The sequence below is a fragment of the Gallus gallus genome, chromosome 3 (genome assembly GCF_016699485.2).
Source record: "Gallus gallus isolate bGalGal1 chromosome 3, bGalGal1.mat.broiler.GRCg7b, whole genome shotgun sequence".
Classification (NCBI taxonomy): domain Eukaryota; kingdom Metazoa; phylum Chordata; class Aves; order Galliformes; family Phasianidae; genus Gallus; species Gallus gallus.
In genome coordinates this window covers 31,324,914-31,346,137 of record NC_052534.1, presented here as the reverse complement: position 1 = coordinate 31,346,137, position 21,224 = coordinate 31,324,914, and the positions used below count along the sequence as shown (strand labels likewise).

Genomic DNA, 21,224 nt, shown 5'->3' with positions numbered 1-21,224 from the left:
CACCGTTCTCCCAGCGCGAGAAGAGCGCGCGCCGAGGAGCGTCGCGCGGGCCGATCTTTTACCCAAAGAGCTAACGGCGCGCCGGAGAGGGCTCGGCACGAGGCGCGGCCGCCGCCCTCCCGCCGGGGGCGGAGCTGCCGCCGCCGTCAGGCGGTGTGGCCCTGCGCGCGCGCGCGAGCGGCCCGGCGGCGCGCGGGAGGCTCGCACCCTTCGGAGGCCGCGCGCGCGGCCCAGCCCCGCCCCTCAGTTCCTTCCCGCCCGCCATTCTCTGTGACGGGCGATCGCTCCTTCCCTCCTCCCGCTCTCAGACCCGCGCTCGGTTCCGCATCCGGCGCGATTGCGTCACTTCCCGCTCACGCTGGCGCTCTCCCTTTCCCCCTCTCACCGGACCCGGATGGTGACTGGCGGCGGCCGGGCCTGTCACTGAGCGGCCCCGGGCCTCTTGTGCTGAGGGCGGCGGCGGCGGCGGCCGGCAACATGGCGGCGGCGGCGGCCTCCTGCTCCGCGGCGGCTCCCGCTGGGCCCGGACCGGGGCCGGCGTCGGCCGGGCCGGGCTCCTGCGAGTGGCTGCTGCTGCGGGACGGCTGCCTGCGCTGCGACGCCGACGGGCTGTGCAGCCTGTGCTACCACCCGGCGCTCAACGCCATCCTGGCCGTGACCGCGCGCGGCGCCATCAAAGTCATCGACGGCACGTCGGGGGCCACGCTGCAGGCCTCGGCCCTCAACGGTGAGCGCGGCCCCGCGGCGGGGGGAGGCGGCGGCCGCTCTGCCGTGCGCCATCGCGGCGGGAGGGGCGGCCTTCGGGCGGGGGTTGGCCCCGGGGCAGCGCTGAGGGGTGGTCCCGGCTCCTCGGCACCTCTCCGCGTTTGTGAGCCGGTAGCCGTTCCCGCTCTCCCCGGCGGACGCGCTCGTGTGGGCAGCGCCGGGATGTCTGTGTTCCGTAACGCGTACCGGCGTGGTCGCTGCGGGCTGAAGCGCGGATGGGAGAAAGGGCCGCGTAGGGCGGCGTTTTTTCTGCTTCGGTTTTTCAGTTGTCGACGGCGTAAATTTGAGCCTTTAAGCGCGTTGTGCTGGATGGGCGTAGTTCTTGTTCCTATGGATGGGTGATACCGTAGCGTGTGGAAGTACTGAGCCTTCAACCGGGTTCGTTAAGGAGGCTTTCTCAAGAGTGCGATTTGTCTCGCAGCTAAGAATTATTTAAGATTATCGTCGTTCTGAAAGTTTTTTGGTAGTGCATTTGGAACGTGTATTTGCATTGTTCTCCGGGCTGCTGAGTGTCTCGGCTGTCTTTGGTGCTAGTGGTAATATCCTTGCTGTGATGGTTGGGCTGGATTATCTTAGTGGCCTTTTCCAACTGAAACGGTTCGGGGATCCTGTGGTAGAGAGGCACAGTTGCACACTGGCTTGATGAAGGCTCAGGCTGCAGCACCTCGGTAGCTACGAAGCCGTATTCTCCATTGCCCACTGGTGTTTTTAGTCTACTTACAAACTGGATCTGTGGGAGAAGTTCTATGTGCAACTCAGTGTTTTGTTGTTGTTTTTTTTTTTCCCTCTGGTTCATGCATATGTTCTTAGGCTGTGGTACTTGTCAGAATACAGCAAGGTGGTTTTTTGTATGTTGTGAGAGCAGACCTTGGAATAGAAATTTGTGCTCTCACTTGCTGTCTGTTTTGCACTTTGTTTCTCCTTGGAATTGTAGAGTTAAGTGTTGTGAAGTGGATCTGGCTTTGCTGAGTAGTGTGAGTGAAGGACTGACAGCTGTCACCTGTGTGTGGCCTAGCAGTGTCAGGAATTGTATGGATGTGGCACAGTCTGAGTAATATATGTACTTTTACCTTGAAAACCAGCAACCGTATTATAATGCCAAGCTAAAGAGAACAAAACAAAGTAACATGATTTCCTTTCACGATCCGAAGTTAGGTGCACCATAAACTGATACGTGGTTGGAGAAAAAATAATTTCTGTGGGGTTCAGAAGCTGTCAGCTGGTTTTGTTGTACCTTGCTTGTCCTGAAAGCGAGGCTCTTGTGTGGTGTTCCCCACTTTGCTCAGAATTCAAATCACTGCTTCTAAAACGCCCTTTCTTCCACCTTACTCGTTCCTCAAGTGCTTCTACGTTAATAACTTCCATTTCTTTTCTTCAAACTGTTACCACAATTTGAGGATTGCTTCTGAGTTGTGGGGGAAGTAGGGATAAATGGAGGACTTGATTTGTAATTGGATGCCAGCATAGGAAATGTTTAATGTCCATGAGCAGAAGTGAACTCTAAATCATTAAAGTCTGAGGACTGGATTTGTTTGTTTGGGTTTTTTTATCATTATTATTTTTCTATGATGAAATTCTTGCAAGGGATTTGATTTAGTATTCAAAATGCTAATGGCAATTTTCCCCTACATAGTAACTATTTAAAAATAACTTACTGCTCTGCCTCTGTTACGTACGTTCAGCCATGTGTGCTTCCGGTAGTGTCAGTCTTCTCTGCGACAGGCGGAATGACTGCAAAAGATGGATTCTACTCCTCCTCACGTCAAACAACAGAGCTGCTTGCAGCGTGACCAAATACTGTCTGCTCCCAGGTGGCTGATGGTTCTGTTTAAATTTATAACCTTCACTAACTTGAAGAAAATACAAGTGAATGTCCTTACAGATTGAAACTGGCGTGGCTGTTAGAAATGGGGTACATCTCAGCAGTTGGTGGCTGTTCAGGCTGCTGTTGACTGTGCTGATTGTTGTTCTCGGCCATTGTTTGGAAAGAGGAGAAAAAGAAGAGATTCAGCTGTTCTCTGATGTCTGCGTACCCTGTGCGGGACGAACTTTGAGTGTCAGATGTTGGTAGCTGGACACTCAGACCTGCAGGCCGGCTCTGTCCCTGTGTGCTCCCCTGACATAAATGACAAGTCAAAGGATATTGTTGCTACAGGGACTTCTGGTGCCACACCTAAAAATAGAGTCTCTAGGAATTAAAACTGTTCCTCTTGTGAGGCTGATGTCCTCCTTGGTGACTGGACTGCAGGCCTTTTGCCCTGCCAGGAGGTTTGCGTTGGACAGAAATGCTTTTGCTCATTATCCACGGGGATAAAAAACAAACAAGCAAAAACATACCAGCCTTTCCCTGTAGAAAACAGAGGAAGAAAAAGGATCCCCTAACGAGGGAAAGAAAGAAAAATACAATAAAATGAAACATCACCAAACCCTGTTGTTGCTTTCATCTGCAGTTCACTGTGACAAGATATTAAGCTTTGAGCTCCTTCTTAGTGAAAAGGTTGAACCTGTGGAATACTAAAACCAGTAGAGCAGTGGAGCCTGCGGTCATTAGAATGTATATGCAGATTGCCGTCATTGGTGTATTAAAAGAACAAGATAGAAGATTCACAGCCATAAGGCAGTTCAGTTATAGATCATGTCTTCGTGCTTCCGGAGATTTGAATGTAGTCACTGGCCTTTGTGCTTCAGTTTCTGATGTCAACATAATTGGTCTGATTTATCTGATGATCTGGGGGTCGTTCCTCTGAGCCCAAGCTACAGGAATTCCATGAGGAATACTTACGCTTTTCACTCCCATCCCATGCTTCTGTGGGATGCAGTGCTGAATCTTCTAAGATCTGCCTCCTGAATGTGTGCAATCATTTCCTACTGTTTAAGTCTGTTCCCTGTGTGGGCACTGTAGGTGTATTCAAGACAGCCAGGGAATCAGTTGCAATAGCTCAGGGTGTGATAATGAAGAAGAGTGTCGTTGATAAGGGGAAAATGAAGTGAGTGTTTAGCGTGAATCTTTGTCTTACCTGATCAGGATTGTCCTTTCACAAGAACATGGGCACTTTAGAGAGATCCGCAGGCAAATGCAAGAACAGTTCTTGTGATTGCTGGCAATTGTGCATTTCTGTCTGCTTGTTGGTAGTGGTCAGTTGGGACTAGAAGGAGTCTGTCACACGAGGCCATCAAGTACATTATTCCAGCTTTGGCATTTCAGTACTTGTGTGCTTCCAGTTTCAAGATGAACACTGCTATCCGAAGAACATGAATGATTCAAATACCAGTTTCCAGATACAGTGCTAAGGAAGAACCTTTTCCCCTGTCTTAAAGAAAAAAAACCTACCAAGCCTTCCCCCAGGCAAAGCAAAATTCCCCAATATTGGGTGACTCTCTCAGTGTTTGTATGATATTTGATTTGTCAGATCCTTTAATTTACAAATGAAATAAGAAAACTGTGTGAACTGAGAGAGTGCTGCAGTTCCCAGGGAAGCTTGACCAGGAACACAGGAGGGAACCAGAGTGTACTGTCTGAGGGACAGTGACCGTCTTGTATGATTCTGTAGTTTTTTTTCTAGAGGAAATTAACATAGCAATGGCTTCAGAGTCTCGTTTGCTAAAATATACAGTGTTTGCTTGCTAGAGTCTTCAAGATGACTGTAGAGGCCCTAACGGTAATCAAAGTACAGACCTCTGAATCCAAGTGCTTAATATAGAAAGGGATCTGCTCATTGTATGCATGCACCAGTTCCTGCAAGGGAAACAGAGGTTCTGGATTATCACCAGAAGCCCTCGTGTTCCTGTTCTTCCAGCAGAATTTGGAAAGAAAGAGATCCCAGCCCAGGAGGGTCACCTGTGGTAGCAAGTTGTCCTCAGGTACCCTTTCATTTTTATTTTTTGCATTTCTGTGTGGTGTGAGAAGAAAAGATTCTCTTCTGCAGCTTGGAAGTCAGGGAGGGAGCGTGCACTTTGTGTAAACTCTGTGAAGACGCAGTTGGGATATTCTGCCATCCATTTCTATGCTTGAAATGCATGAAGGGCAGCGGCAGCAGTTCCATCTGTTTCACGCTCACTGCAGTAATAATGTTCAAGTAATTTCCATTCAAACCTTTGTGTCATTTGTTTAATTACAAGACGGAAAAAATCTGATTACATAACAATATTGCTAGGTATTTGACGCTGTCTTGCTTTTGAATATACTTGGACTTGGATGACAACGCTCATCTGGGAAAAGTGCTTCTCAATGAGATCATTCAATTGATTTATTGATCTTAAGGTCATTCACGAGAAGTCTTAAGCGCTAACAAACCCCAGCAAAACAGTAGGAGAATTGTCAGATTTGAGTTGTGTTTAATACCGATGAAGATTGTAGACTACTGCGTGCTCCATCTGTCTGCTAGCTGAATCAACGTGTGTTCCATATCCCCTTCTGAAGTGCATCCTGCCAGACTATCAAGGTGCTGTTAAATGATACTTCCAGGCTTTGTGGAAACACATCTGCATTATATTCTGCAGAAGCTAAAATAAAAGATCCGTTCTTTCTCATAGGCTTTTAAAGGAGTTTTCATATTACTGTGTTTATTGCAGGGATCCAGGAGTGACAACAAACAGTGATGGATGTGCATGCTCTGTTGCCAGGCAAAATGTAAACATGTTTTTTTATTGACAGATCGTTCGTATCTTGACTGGTGGATTCATGGCTGCCATCACAACAATAGTGCTGTATGAGTGAAAATTTTAGAATCCTTCAATGTCAGAAAATGAGAAATTTCCTTTCCTTGTGCAAATGGAATTTGAAAAAGGTCTTCTGCAGGCAGGAAGATGCGTCTTGAAATGCTCCTAACTGACCTGAAAAGGAAGTGCTCTGCAGCGGGGATTTGAGCTTCGTATTCCTGCTCTATTCCATCTCACAGGTAGCTGAGGTACTTCTGATGGATATGATAAGCCACTTTTCAACCACAGTACTGATTGTCATCCATCTTTGGTCAAGACAGCTTTTAACGTGCTTATGTGACAAACCCTTCAGCCCAGCTCCCAGTCTTGTTGTATACTGTATTACACAAAATGTAGAAGATAAATAAATATGTTCTGGTTGAGATAACTGCTTTCTTCCATCAAATTCTGGACTTGAACTAAGCAGATAAATCTCTGTTTGATTTTTCAGTATGAAGAAGGTTTTTGCCTTGGATTGCCCAGTTTGTGACTTTATCTTTTTCCTCTTCTGAACATCATGATGCTCAGTGATTTGTCTGGATACGCTCTCTTCTGCTATAATTGGTCCTTTTGAGCAGCCCGCTGTATTTTAGCTGGCTCAGTAGAACCCCTTTTGAAGTCCTTAGTAATACATTTTATAACAGTGTTTGCTATTGTGCTGGATTCCATCACTTGAACTTAAGTGAAATGCAACATCTGGGTCTTCTTTAGACAGAGTATAAGGAAAAATGACCCAGACTGAAATTTCACCCTAGTTGTTTCTCTTGAGGTTTTAATAATGATTGTATTTGTTGGGTTTGTGTGTGTGTGTGTGGTGTTATCTGGTCTTTCAGGTTTTCTTCCCAAATACTTTCAAATCAGGACACAAAATTGTCCATCCTTGCTGCTATAAAGATTCTCTTAGTTTTCTCTGAACAGTAGGACATGCTTTAAAAATGCTTCTTTAGGACATCTTGAAAGCGGAGATAAGGTTTGCAACCAGGCAGACTCTGGGACAACTTCTGAGTGACTCAAATGAATTCTCTGAATGTGTCAGTTGCTTGTTGTCTCTTCCCACAGCTCTGGAGCTGCTCACCAGTTCTTCGTTTTTAAATAAAAAATATACACGTGGATCACTTTGCTTTCCTGCTGGTTCTTAACTGATGCTGCGGTATCGCCTTCTGCCATTAGAAAGCTGTCCTTTAAATAGTTAATGCTGTCTTAATTGCAGTGACTGCTTGCAGTCACCAGAGGAGTGCTTATTGCCATGTGGACAATTGTAGAAAGAACAGCTATTGCTTGCAGTTCTTCCATTTGGGGCGAGTGTATGGATACCAATACTTGTAGCTTCTTTTGGTTTCTGTGGAATCAGTTATTGGTTTTCATGCTGCCCATTTCCATTGCTGCCGTGTCTTTCGGAAGGCTGTCAAGATTTGCTCAAGACCCAGCGCATACTGCCAGTCAAAAAATAGGCATGAAGTCTGGTACTTACAGAATGTATTTGAAGATTGGCCCATGTGTTAGGGCAAAGGGCACTGTGCTGATAAGAATGGGAAGAGCTTTTGTTTTGTTGCCTGAATGAAAAGTGAAAAGTTTTGGAAATAACAACTTACTTGTCATGTAATTATAATCGTTGTGTTTCAAGAATTATTGCGGTATTTGCTAAAGCTATTCAGCAAATGTTTTGCTGATATTTTTTACTCGTTACTCTGAGGAGAAGGGAATTTGCTTATCAGTTTGGTAGTCCTGAAAATGAGTGTCCTTCATGAAAATGCATATCCTGTCTCATGTGCTGGTTTCTGAAGGCTTGCATAGCGTGGTGTCTGCCAGGCAGTTCTTCTATCTACCGTACAGTTCATGGGGAGAAAACTGTGTGGTCCATTGCGCTTTCCTAACCTAAGTGAAGCAGCATCCCACTGAGTATTTGGCAGCTCTAGAAGAATAGTTTGATAAACGCTGCTGACTGAGCACCAGGCTATGGAGACTGTCAGGAAAAGCTGCATACAGAAGGGGTGAGCTGGAGGGGTGAAGGGTGGCACTGAGAAATGTGGTGAAGTGGCTGGGTAATGGTGAGAAGAGGGCTGGGAAGGGTTAGGGAAGGGGGCAGCTGGACAGATGGCAGCAAAAGGACGGTGGCGAAGACTTTATTGGAGATCCAGAAGAAATTGTGGATATTGTGAAAAATACTGTGAAAAATTCAGTTGACTTCTGCTGGATCCTGCATCCGTGTTGTATTGGAAATGATGGCATGCCACGCTGCTAGATAAGACTTTCTTTTAATGGTGGACTTTTCTGTCCTGTTTTCCATAGCTTTGGTAAGTCAAAATTAACATGCATAGCATTTTTCAGTAACTAAACGTAGATTTCCTCTCTACTTAATAAAAAGAAGTCCCTAGTCTGAACTTCTGGAGGAACCTTCTTCCCACTATGTATTGAAGGAGCCTGGCAGCCTTAAAGGATGAAGTTGGCTTTTGTGAATATCTCCTTACAGCAACACAATTTAGTAGTTCAGAGTGATGACTATAAGTTGAACTTCTTATGCTGCAAGTAGTTGTCTTAAATGTACAAGCTTCTTCAGTTTTACTGGCTTTTCTGTAGAATTTGAAAAGGCATCCTGAAGAGTAGTTTATCTTTTAGATATATCTTAAACAGTAATGGATCTGGTCTTTTCTACTTCAGCTTTCCTATGTGGAGGCAGTTATTTGGAGATAATCTCCTTGAGAATGCATTTAATTAATTTGAAGTCCTTGTAAGAATTAGGTGGAGTTGGAGCCCAGCGTACTGGATTCTGAACTGACTCGTAATGACAGAATGAGATCTTGGAGTTGTGCTACAAATATGAAATACCAGCTAAATGCTCAGTAGTGATCACGTAAGCAGTTACTAGAGAAGGCCTCAGAAAAGAGCCCGAGAATACAAATCTGCAGTGCTTTCACTTGTGCAGTTTTGATACTTCCATCCTCTAAAGAGTGTAACAGAGCTACAAACTGAAGGTGTGCAGTGCTTTGTGTTTTCAACACAATCTAATAGGCCATGAGTATTCAACGTGGAAAAAAAATGATAGGGAGTAGGAAGGTAAGGCTCTGAAAGAGGTTTGCAAAATTTGGGATTTGTGAGAAATATATTTGGAATGAAATGTATCTTGCAGTTCGTGACTGGAGGCATCGGAAGAAATGAGGAGTTGCCTGGTTTAAAACAGCTGTGAGAAATAGTAATGCATGCAGTGGCTGCCTACAGAAGATAGTAGGCTCCAGATATTCATGTCAACTTAAAACAGCGTTGAACAAATTAATGGAAGAAAAGACAAAGGTCATCATATGAAACAGAAATGACTTTTGTCTCAGAAGGTCCCTGAGCAAAAATTGCCAGGGGCTGAGTGTTACAGGAAGTACTGTTGTATATGCACCTTTTCTTTAGCTGCTAAGCACTTGATCTGGATCACTGTCTTGGATGTGGGGTTTCTCTATGGTACAGTGCTACATTTCCTCAAAAGTAACAAAATTGAGATAAACAATAACTCAGTCTTCTAATGTAACTGTTGAACTACTACTGCAGGAAAGGAAGGCTTAGATTTCCTCCTGAACCATTTTTTGTCCAGTCCAAACAAGGCAGTTCCCTTAGCCTCTTCTCATGTGTTGCGTGCTCCAGCTCCCCAGCCACCCTAGAGTGACTCTGTCTCAAGTGGGCAGCCAAAGCTGGGCATGGCATTCTACGTGTGGCTGCAGGATTGTCTAGCAGAGAAAATGATGTTTTTTTTCCCTGAACTTATTTGTGTGACTTCTGTGTGGTAGAAGGTCTGTGTCAAGATATTTCTCTGGCCTTTTTGAGGTTTACATAAATGGCATCCCTGCCCTTTAATACATCAGTTGCTTTCTGTTATCTCCCTCCTCTTATTTGGAGTCACCCACAGCCTTGCTGAATGTGCGTTCTGTCCCATTCTCTAAGTTGCTGATGGAGATAGCAAGCCCTGTCAGCCTTTTCTGAATGTCACCCATAACTGCCAGTTACATATTGAATCATTAACCACCACCTTTGGGCCTGACAGTCCAGCCAGTGTTTTCACTCACCTTGTTTTAATCTGTCCATCTGCTTTCGAGAACTCATTGCTTCTACCAGGTTGGTATTTGGTATTTTGGAAACTTCTAATTTTAGGCCTTGGGTGAGGAAAGGGATTCAAAAAAAGAAAAGAAAAGAAAACCTGAGTTAGTTCCTGCCCATCAAACATGGAGTTCAAAAAGAGCTGCTCCTGGAGATGTGCCGTGGGTGAACTTGACTGAGATTTCTGAAAGACATCTTTCCTGAAAATCATGGAGTTTTGTTGGAGAAAAGAACTGAAGAATGCACTGCTGCCTGTGATACGTTTCCAGGAGAACTGCAGGGTCTGAAACTGTCACTGCTCACCTGAGTTTCTGGAAAGGAATGTAGACTAACATCTTTCATAGTTGTTTCTTTGGTGTAATGGTACAAAATCCTGTACCGATTGCATTCTGTGTAGTGTATAAAGCAGCAAAAGCATTTGGTAGACTGAGGTCTGAAACGACATGAGGAATGCGGGCACAAAGAGTTCTCCAGAGTCTTCCTGCTGATTCAGTCTTCTGCTTTAGATCTGTGGAGGACAAAAGAAGCCCATGTCTGCAAGCTTAGTTGAGAGTTGTGATCTGCTCTGATCTCAGTGGGTTTATGTTTGTTCTGAAACTTTGTAAGTGTTAATATTAGCTTCCTGTTACGAGTTGCTTGGTCAGGACGCTTTGTGTTCATATACACATGGCACTCTCCCATGTTTTAGCCCAGAGAATACGTATTCCTACACTACTTCAACAACAATCATTTGAGCCAGCTGTCATACAGTAAAGCTGATACTGAAACAATTCAGGACTACTTGTTGGTGAAGGACAATACAGACAAAGGGCAATATAAATCACGTCTTATTTTTGATTAACTAAATCCAATTTTGGCAAATAACAAAATTGCAAATTAAGTGAAAGCAATTTACAGTGCAAAGCTGGGTATTTCTGCCTCTTTTAACAGTCTTGCTGTTTAGAGGGCAATTTTAGTTTTCTGTCCCATTTCAGATCTGAATGTGGCTTTGATTTATTCAGTCTGTTTGGTCTGCCATTGCAGCTGATGTGTGGCATGGAGGTGTAAGTATACACTGTGACATTTAAAAGTGAAATTGTTGCTCATGAAGGAAACATGTAGGTTCAAGCAGGTCTACTTCATTCGTGCAAAATGGTAACTTGAACTTGTTTACGTCCAGTAGATTCCTTTCCACCCAAGTTTGAGGATGCTCTTGTTTTGCAAGAGAAGGGGCCATGGAGTATCTCCACGGTGGCAGCAGAGTGCTTTGCTGAGGTGATCCTTGGAGCAAATCAGAGGCAGCGCTTCTGCCTTTGTACCATTCTCTTCCCTTCTCTTAATTTTTTGGATTCTGCTGTTTTAAGTAGCTGGAGACGTTCAGATCTAAAGATAAAATGTTAAGAGGACAGTTACAGTTTTTGGACTCCTGAAACTTTATCCATTTCTATTCCCGTGGTTGCAGGATTTTGAAATGAGGACTGAGATGCTGTTGTTTTAGTTTTAATTATAAAAGGAAAAGTGATATCGGTGATCGGTGCCCATAAAGTGTGTCGTTTTGCTCGGCTGATGGGATTTCTACTTCTCTAGAAGTACAGCTTTAATCTAAAGGCCTAATTGCATTCACAGACAGAAATGATGGATATTCCTTTAGGTCTCATTGGTCTTGGATACTGCCATTATGGAATTAGCACTGTGATGCATACATTTACTGCTCTCTGTTTATAGCTATAGATAAGTCCTGATTAACTAACTTAGGAACTGTTTGTTGGTTTTTGTTGTACAATGGGAGCTTCTTAGCAAGAGAATTGCTAACTGTAGTATATTGTAGCGCAGTCACACTGGTCAGTAGTTTTCAAGACGTTTTAACTTCTTGGTAATAATAGAAAAGGCAAAATATGTTACTGTTGGCATTACCCTACATCTCTTCCTGATGGTGGCCCTGAGTATTCATGGAGCAGTCACTTTCTTTTGAGCTCTGGCTTCCTTGAGCAGTGAAATTCAGACAAGTCTTTTAGTTCTGTGCCTTAAAAAGTAAGGCCAAATCTGTAATTGGTTTGGTTCATTATAATGACAAGGGGCCACAATAGATGCTTTTAAATCTTCATATATTCTACAAGCAAACTTGTTTTCTGTATTTTTTTTTCCTTTTGTAGGTCAGATTTTGATCACAGGAAATTGCTCGTCCTTGTTCTGTATTGTTTGACGTAAAGAAGGTGCAGGGAGAATGTTCCTTTTCTCATATTCTTCATTTCTACTATCTGATGTTAATTTGCTTTTGTTTCAGCTTTTCCGGTTACTACCTGTAATGTTTCAGTAGATGACGTATCCCACATGTTGGGCTCTCAATTCCAGCGTGCTAGCAGCCTGCCAGGTTTCCTTATGGGAACTGACAAAAGACTGAATGATTTTCTTGTGATTTGTTTTGTTTTTAATCCTAGACAGATAAGCAGAGATGTTGCGAGGGGCTGTGATTTACTTGTGGTTAAGACTGGAAAGCAAAATTGTCAAAAACTTTGGCCATTTCTCCTGTTACCACCCAAAATATATCGTAGCTGAAGGAATGAGAGCTAAAATGGGAATAAAAGTTGAGTTTTGGTGATCTATCTCAAGTCATTAATGAATTTACATGAAACTTTTGAGCTGTGACTTGTATGTTATATGTTTCACTAATGGTAGTAAACATAGCCAGGGTGGAGAGCTACTTTATGCTGTAGTGGCACCAGTAAGTTTGTCAACAGATACTGGTTGGAGTCCTTTGGTATGTTGCAAAATATCAGTCCTAAGTTAGAAATGACCCTTCTGCAGATGCTTTGAGGATGAGTAAAGTTCTGTAAGCATTGTTTTTTATGCTGGTGATGTATAAATTCTTTTGTTTTCTGGTTCTCAATGTACTGTTGTAAACAGTGCAACCAGCAGTATGTGAACTGCGATCCACTATGTGACTAGGAGTAGAATCATCTTGAAATATGTTCTTTGAACTTCAGAATTAATCTGCTCAGTTTGCAGAATGGCTTGACAGCAGTTCAGAGGCTATTCAAATTGTAAACCAGTTGTTTGCAGAATGTGTTTCTCTGGCTGTTGAAACAATGCTAAATATTGATGAAATATTTTTCTTGGAGTTCCATTGGCTTAGAAACTGTGATATTTTTTTTTTTAGAGAGAGCTTAGCCAGATCTTTCTGGCAGCCGCAATATAAGAAGCCCTGTGAGAATTGTAGCTGTTGGGCAATGTATTTTTCGTGCTGTTGGCATAACTTTTGTAACAGAGCAAAAATAGTACATTGATCAGGCGTGTTATCTACTGCATGGTCTTTTAAAATTGGGACTGATGACCCAGAGGATGTTTGTTAGCCAACTGGTAGATCAGACATGATATTTCCTTTACCATCTCTGCAAAAAAGATAAAAATAAGAGTGATCTATCTTTGAAAGACATACAGAACCAGGGCTCCTACAGGCTGCCGAACACAGTGTGAACGTACTTCTGTGGTTGACCGGAGATGAGAAACGTGCAAAAGAAATGTTCACTCTGATGGCACTGCCTGGAAAGGTGAGCTGCTTTTCTCATCTTTTAGGAAGGAGGAAGAGAGAAGTGATAGGTTAAAAAAGGGTCCTATAGTGTCATAATCCATCACTTGGACCACACTGAAGAGACTGCAAGCTCTGTTAGTCTACTGTGAGTTCTAGTATAGCACATCAGATGCTTTTCATTTTATTTACATAATACTTTCCAGTACATTGTTACCACTAATGTTTGTCAAGAAGTTAAAAAATAAGTGCCTTTTTGTAAAAATCATTTTTTTTTCTGTAGGATGGCTTACTTCCTTGCCTGCAGGAATTGCTGTGTGAATTCCAGCCTATTGGCAAAAACGCAGTGTGAAACCAGTTGAAGTGCTGTTCAAAGGGCCCTTTCTGTGAGATAGAACCAAGGGCTTCTTCTCAGCTGTGAAGTGATTTTGTTGCTCTTGAAGTGTTTCTGGCTTGTATGGTGATGATTACAGTTGTGGTATACTTCTTGCAGACAAAGGTTTGCGTACTGAAATGAGAGTATATGAGTCATTGTTTCAAAAATGTTGATGAGAAGGGCAGCTGACAACTATTTTGGAACCGAGTTTCTGAGAGAGGATGCAGTGTGGTCATATTGATATGCCCTCTGTTTTGAGAAGTTTTAGTTTGCTTTTGTCTGTATCAAACTGTGAAGATGAGAATTTGGGAATTATGTAGCTGTCTCTATCTGCACGCTGGCTACCTAGATGATGGTTTTTAATTATTTGTAATTAGAAACAGCACATAACGTCTGAAGAAAGAGGAGAACAGGGACAAGACTTGATTAATGCAGAATTTAAGGAAATCCCTGTTTCTGTGCAGCAGTAACAGATCTATGTTGACCACGGAACGTTTTTGGTGTGCCCTTGGCATGATGTGTCCTTACACTTCATCATGCTTAAAGTCCACTTATGTAGCACAGCTTACATTTTCTATGAGTTAAAGCACTTCGCATTCTACACATATTACATGGATTTAGTTTTAGAATCTGTCCAGCCTTACACACATAATAACATTGAGTATTTAAATGTTTATTGGGGTAATGCCCATTGCCACAACCTGTACTTACTGGTCTGCAGACGTTTTTGCCACTCCCAGCAAACCTCTCTGACCTGTTATGGAGTGGGCAGTGCAGAACAGAAGTAAGCTACCTTAGCATCTCAAGGAACCTCTCTCTTCTCTCTGACACCATACAGGTGCAGGCAGTGTGTAAGTACTCCAGAGTTCCATCTCCTCACCCGTTCTCCTGTTCAGTCCAGCTGGAGCACTGAGGGACTGATCTGCTGGATGGTGGAAGTGCTAGAAGGCGTGGGCTGGAGTGGTATTGGCTCACATCATATGCTGTGCTTAGTTCTCAGAGATTTGAGGGGTTTTTTGTTTTTTTTTTTTTACTTAATGAAGTAGCATTAATTGGTCTTAATGATAGTTCCATAGTTTTGTCCTACTTCTCATGCTGGTATAGTTTACTTCCTTCTATTGATTCTCAGCTAACATCAAGTACATCAGACTTCTTAGACTTGAAAGCACTGTCTTAGGCCTTCTGGTAGGAATAAGACGTAAATGATGGCTTCCATTACAGCTCTTAAAATAGATTTTTTGGTTGTTAGGGTTGTTTTTTTTTTTTAAGTACAAAACAGAACAGATTTAAGAAAATTGTTGTAGCTAATAAGCTACTTCTTGATCATCTCAGAGATGAGATTTTGCTGAAGTCTTACGTTACTTTTGAAAACAAATATCTTTTTTTAAAATAAAACCTGTTTTCTAATGTAATCTTTTTTTGTCTTTCCCTTTGTAGCTAAACCAGGTGGACGGGTGAAATGTCAGTATATTTCTGCTGTGGATAAAGTGATCTTTGTGGACGATTATGCAGTAGGATGTAGGAAAGATCTCAACGGCATCTTATTGTTAGACACAGCTCTGCAAACACCTGTTTCAAAACAAGATGATGTGGTTCAGCTTGAATTGCCAGTTACAGAGGTAAGATACAGGAAAAAGAAGTGTATGTAAATAACTGTCAGAAATACTGAAACCAGATGTTTGTCCTCTAGTTTCTAGTGTGATGTTAACTGCATGTAATGGAAAAGTTTCTTAGTTACTAGCCATTATATAGCACTAACTTATTGTAATTATTCATATCTCAAACAAATGATAGCTTCTTTCATCAGGAGCACATCACTTTGGAGCTTCAATGACCAGAAGTAAGGACATATTTCCAGAGTTTTGTCAGTCCTTATGCATGGAATCTTCTGAAAGTTGATGCTGCTAGGCATCCTTGCTTTGTTGATTTTTTTTTCTAAGGCTTTCAGTGGAAAAAAGAAACAATATAACCAAGCACTTATTATCACTTTAAGGGGTGAAAATGTATATATTTTTGCTTGGGGTGTAATGATTGGGATTTTGTTGTATTGGTTTACCTTTAGCTATCATATGTAATGCTGTATGTAGCATTTCTTAGATGAGATAGTAGGTACATTAGTATTTTCCTATTTTACCTGTGTAGCAATTGGGCAGATCAATATGATGGGAGGATTGGCATGATAGAAAGGTGCTAAAAAGGAAAGGGAAAAAAGTTGCTTACCCGTAATAGAAGATTCCAGGTTCTAGCAAATTTTCTAGGGGAAAGCTCCACCAGGGAAAGATCTCCAGAAAGAGATCCTTCCCCAGTGGCAGTCAGCCCTTAAACGAGGTCTAAGAGAGGTGCAGCCAGGCTCCACCCCTTCCGGTCACACAGCTGAATTGCCTTCACCTGTGCCCCCAGGGCTGACCAGGTCCTTTCACCAGGTGTTCAGTCAGTGGTTCAGGCCATGACACAACAGGTCCCATACCACCTGCTACGAGATATGCCCTTGGTGGTGAAGACAGTAGTTTTCACCTATGTGTAGTGATCATGAAGTAATACAGAAGGGAAGTAAATCTGCACAATTTCAATTACAAGTGAACTTAATTATTTGTTTGGGAAGAACATAGAGCATCTGCCAATGCTAGTATTTAGAGTAGTGCATACATTAAAAAAACAAGACTGGACTGCTGAAGCCAAATTCCAAAGCTTTAAAGCACTTTGAGAAGAGCAGACTTCCCAGTGTATAGAGGAAATAAATTTGCTCTAAATTATACATCACCTACAAAAACTTATCCCGAACAATAATTTCAAATATTTATGTGAACTTAGGTTGTGTGTTACTGGTGGTCTTTTGAACTGCTTGTCTTAAGCAGGAGTAATAGCAATAAACTGTCACTTCACAGACATCTTTGCAGAGAGCTTTTCAGGTTTCTGGTTTTCTGGGTTTTCTGGGCTTTCTGAACCTGACATCAGTTTTAGACCATTTGTGGGTAGCTATGAAGTCCTTGCGGTGTGTGGCTGACCAAGAAGAGGCTGACAGGTTAGCATTTCCAAGGCAAGAGCAGTTTTGCTGTCTTTGGTTGCATTCTCAAATGGTTTAATACAGATACAAACTATAAGATCGTGTCAGTTTTTTTAGCTAAATATTCCACTGGGTCCAAAGAAGGTCATTAGGATCAGACTGGAGGAGTTGGGGGCCAAATCAGAGAGATGGGAGGAATATTATTAGCAATATTCAGATCTTATTTTTAGTTTTAAACAGGAGTTACCCAGACCTCAGAACATTTTAGCAGATATTGAAACAGACATCACAGAAATGTATCAGTCCAATTCTTTCATCAGAGGAAGATGAAGAACTTTTATTCAAAAAGAATTATTTTAGTCTCTAAAACTTCTCTGCAAATTTTTGCTCTTAAATTCTTGTTTTGTATGGTTAGTCTGCTGGTAATGTGTATGCATTTCTGATAGGCAGTACTGACGAGTTGTTTTACAGAAAGGTTTACACAAAACCTTTATGCTGGTTTTGTTTCCTCCTACAGCTCTATAAAATTATGAACAACATGTCTGTTGATCTTGTATTGTCTGTGAGAGACTTTTGAAACGTGAGTTGTGCATAATACTTTATGGAAACCTGAGGAACAGATATGGCCTTAGATAAGGGACTGATGTGGCTTATTCTTGTCTCCCATGAGCTCCCCAAGCATGTAACCAAGTGGCCATTTGGCCATTCTGTTTGGAGTAGTTCCTGGCTGTTTAAAGTCAAGGCTGGCAGTTGCCCTTTGGAAGTATTTCCTTTTGTTTGTAACTTGAAATATTTCATGGAACATTGTTCAGATGTAGCCTACTTAACAACGGGTATGGAATGCTCTGTGCTTAGTGCACAAGGTATGCCTTTGATTCTTTTGTGTGATATGATGTGATGCAAACTAGAAACAGGTGGGACATGGAAGAAAAAAACTGTATAAATGGATGTTTAGAGTGGTCTTTTTCTGGGTGCTTTATTTCTGAGTTGAAAATTTCTGTAGGCATTAGATGTCATCTGTTTTGCTTGGCTTTAATATGTCATGTGTTAACTGTATGACTGACTTGTTTAATGTTTGTTAATATTGTACCTGAGGGAACTTGTAATAATTACTAGCATTACTGCAGAGACTTTTCCATTGTTGGACTGCAGAATAAAATTTGGAACTACTTGCTCAACTCTTTGTCTTCTGTGGGAGTTATGCTGATATAGCATAAGATAGACTAGGTACTCCAGTATGCGTTTCTCAGAGTAATGAAACAGTTGTCATTCTTTTCTGTAGCTATTCAGCGTGGATGCTAACTGTTCTTGCACATCTGCATTTTAGGCTCAGCAGCTGTTATCTGCTTGCATAGAAAAAGTAGATGTTTCTAGCACAGAGGGATATGACTTATTCATCACACAACTGAAGGATGGTTTAAAAAATACCTCACATGAAACAGCAGCAAATCATAAAGTTGCAAAGGTAAGAATTTGTTTCTGTGTTGTCTAGCATGAATTCTTGACTTTAATTTGCTTGGCTACTGTTACTGAAGCATGCAAAATGCTTAACTTAGCGTGATGGTTTTCATTTGAAGAGGGCAAAACCTATTAAGTGTTCCACAGTTCCTCAGGGTGAAGTTTGACTTGATAAGCAAGAAACTAACAAGGCACCAAGATGAAAATACTGAAGATATTAAATTTCCTTGCATTGTGTCTGTATTGTTTTTGTGTCCATTCCTGTATTACTACTTAAATTGATTGAAATCAAGAAAGATTGCAACGGGTGCATTTTCTTTTGCTTCTGAAATCTTTGTGAGCTATTTGTTGTCCAACTGCCAGAATCTTAAAATCTATTTACCTAGGCACTTTTTTTTCCTCCATTTAGTGGGCAACGGTTACGTTCCACCTTCCTCATCATGTTTTGAAGTCTGTCGCCAGTGCCATTGTAAATGAACTCAAGAAGATAAATCAAAATATTGCTGCCTTACCTGTAGCATCCTCTGTGATGGATAGGTTATCTTACCTCTTACCCAGCGCGCGACCAGAACTTGGTGTAGGACCTGGTCGATCTGTGGACAGGTACGTTAAGATAAAATCAGTGATGAGTTTGACCTTTTAGTTGGATTAGAACCTATAATAATAAAAAACATCAAATTAGTTCTGTACTGTACCTTCTTGCTGTTACTCATACAGCTATTAAATTGTTTCAGGCACAGTGCGCTGTACCTATTGGTAAACTTAGAGAAACCTTTATGGTTGCCAAAAGAGTGTTCTGTTTGCAACGTTGCTTTAGTTCTAGTTGGATGAGGTTGCTTTGCTTTCAGAGGGATAATGGTTTCAGCCCTAAATTTAGTTCTGTAGGTGGTATTGTAATGTGTTAGTATGCGTTCACCCACATTTTACTTTTCATAATGTTTGATTATTGCTGTGTCTGAGCAGTAAAGTGCACATGACTGATTATTTGAGTTACCGACTCTACTCAAGCTAGTACTTAGTGTAAACCTTACTGAGACAGCAATGTTAAGATGTTCAGAAATCACATAGCTTTAAGAGCTTACAGAAGCCTCTTTTGAACACAGAGTGAACACATTTGTCTACCAGAGTTAGAGCATACCCACTATGCTACATCATGAAATCAATTCCTTTTCCTTCATGCAGGAAGGAGTTATGCCCATGCTTTGTCTTTTAGAGGATAAAGTTTAGGAAGTTGTTACCTTTGATTATAAATGCTACTTCTGAACTCTCTAGTCTGCTGCTATGTGTTTGGGATCAGAGAAAATTTACTTCATAGACTCTTGCTTCATCTGTTTCTGATCTAAGTGATAATGTGTAAGTAAGTGAGTAACCTATTGTTTTAACCTTCGTAAGCCAAGACTCGTTAGAATGTTGGCGAGTCTTCAAAGTTTATAAATGAGTGCCTTCTCGAAAGTTTCTATATGAATACTGTTTTGAAACTATGTTAACATTTCTTACAGCAATTGAATCTCATACTTCCACTGCTCAAACCTCCACATCTGTCTGTAACTTGCCGCATTGCATTTTTGATTAGAGCTCCCTGAGATCAATCTCTTAAAATGGTAAAATATCAACTTAAGACAGCCCTTGTGTGAGTGTTGCAAGAATAGTTTACTTCCTTCGTAGGAAATGTTGAATATGTCCATTCTCTCTAAAGACAGCAAAGACTTCTTGACACTGAGGGGAAGAAGCAAGATATGAGGCACTTCTCCATTGAGCAGCACTAATTCTTCCAGCCATATGCACCTTTCTGTGCAGGATGGTGAAATGTGGGATGATACTGGAATACATTGGTTGAGGAAAAAGAAATGATGATAGTTGTTATGCTGTATTTCAAATGAGAGAATTACACTGAAATTCAACAAGGAAGGTGGCAAAAAGAGATGCGTATTTTCCTTGTAGGTGTTGCATTTATGGAGGATTTCAGATTTTGTGGTTTCATAGTTTATAATTTTCAAGTATTACAGCATGCAGTGAGTAACATGTCAAGGGGTTTACACCATGTTGACACCAGTCAAGCTTGAAATGTATCCCTCTGGGATATTTTTAAACATGTTAATTCATATATGTTCAGTTAATAACCCGAAATTTCTGTAGTAGTTGTAAAAGAAACCCCTTCATCAGTTCTATTAGTCTAGGTTTTTGACCCTCCATAAATGCAGAGGAACTTTGGATCAGATGATGCTTTGCTGCAGTTAGGCCAAATAGGCTACATGGGAGCTTAATTAGTTGATTTTGCTTTTAAGGCCTGTAAGTTGTTGTGCACTGCTTACATTCTTTTGCTGACACACTTTAGGCCTTCAAGTGTCAGAACTTCGTAACATTTCTGCAATTTTTATCACTAATTTTAAATATAAGTTATAGGTAACAATCTGTTATTTCTAGCAGTATCGAAAGTATTGAAAAATATGTCATAATGAGTTTACTCCTTGGTTTGTGGGTTTTTTGGTTTTTTTGATTGATGGATTATTTTTAACGCTTCCAGGTGACAGTTTTGAATAATGTAGAATTTTTGCCCTTGTAGATCTTTGATGTATAGTGAAGCTAACAGAAGGGAGACATTCACTTCATGGCCTCATGTGGGTTATAGGTGGGCACAACCAGATCCTATGGCTCAAGCTGGATTCTACCACCAGGTAAAAGGTTTTATTGTTTTTAGTATTTGTCTCCTAGGTGAGGGTTTGGGGAAATGCCTTTTTTTTTTTTTTTTTAATCAATTCCTGTAACAATGCAGAAAGCATAATGAAAAAAAAAAAGTCAATCAACTCTTTTTGTGTTTTTTTTTAAATTCCTTTCTTTTTTCCACACCTTGAGATTGCTGCTTTTTTGTACAGATCACAAAAAGCATTGTTCTAAACTAAAGCATGATTATAAGATTATAAGATAATTGTAAGTATCAAATAAATCTCTCTTAACTAAAAATAAGTAACTTGGCAGTTAAAGAGTTAGCATCTCTTTTCGTCTTCACTAGGTTATTGTGTAAATATCATTAGTTTTTACAATACAAATAAAGCAAAATAAAAAAAAAAACAGTAAGCTTGACATCAGAGTTGTTTTAATTACCATTTCCTAGTGTGATTTAAAGTCAACTATGGCGTAACACACAGCAGTCCTAGATCACATTACTAAATTATTGAGTAGTGAATAGATACAACCTCAACATTTTAGTGCACTACTCTTTCCTATTTCAATTTTTCATTTTCTGAAATCATTTTTACTATAAAATAATTGTTTATGGGATATTTTCGCATAGTGATGGTTAGGCAGTATATGTCATTTGACATCAGGATTTTACAAGCACG

At 41.3% G+C, this 21,224-nt stretch overlaps 1 protein-coding gene across 12 annotated transcripts in view; it reads left to right on the top strand.

Annotated features, from left to right (window-relative positions):
• Positions 1-335: 335 nt before the first annotated feature.
• The window catches only part of BIRC6 (baculoviral IAP repeat containing 6), a 170,831-nt gene continuing 149,942 nt past the window's right edge, over positions 336-21,224 (top strand). For all 12 annotated transcript variants that reach the window (XM_015283766.4, XM_015283760.4, XM_419512.8 and 9 more), the window contains exons 1-5: positions 336-727; positions 14,859-15,040; positions 17,753-17,890; positions 18,293-18,486; positions 20,447-20,558. In XM_015283766.4, the coding sequence (XP_015139252.2) occupies positions 478-727; positions 14,859-15,040; positions 17,753-17,890; positions 18,293-18,486; positions 20,447-20,558 (876 nt within the window). In that variant the 5' untranslated portion in view covers positions 336-477. The remainder of the gene's footprint in view (positions 728-14,858; positions 15,041-17,752; positions 17,891-18,292; positions 18,487-20,446; positions 20,559-21,224) is intronic.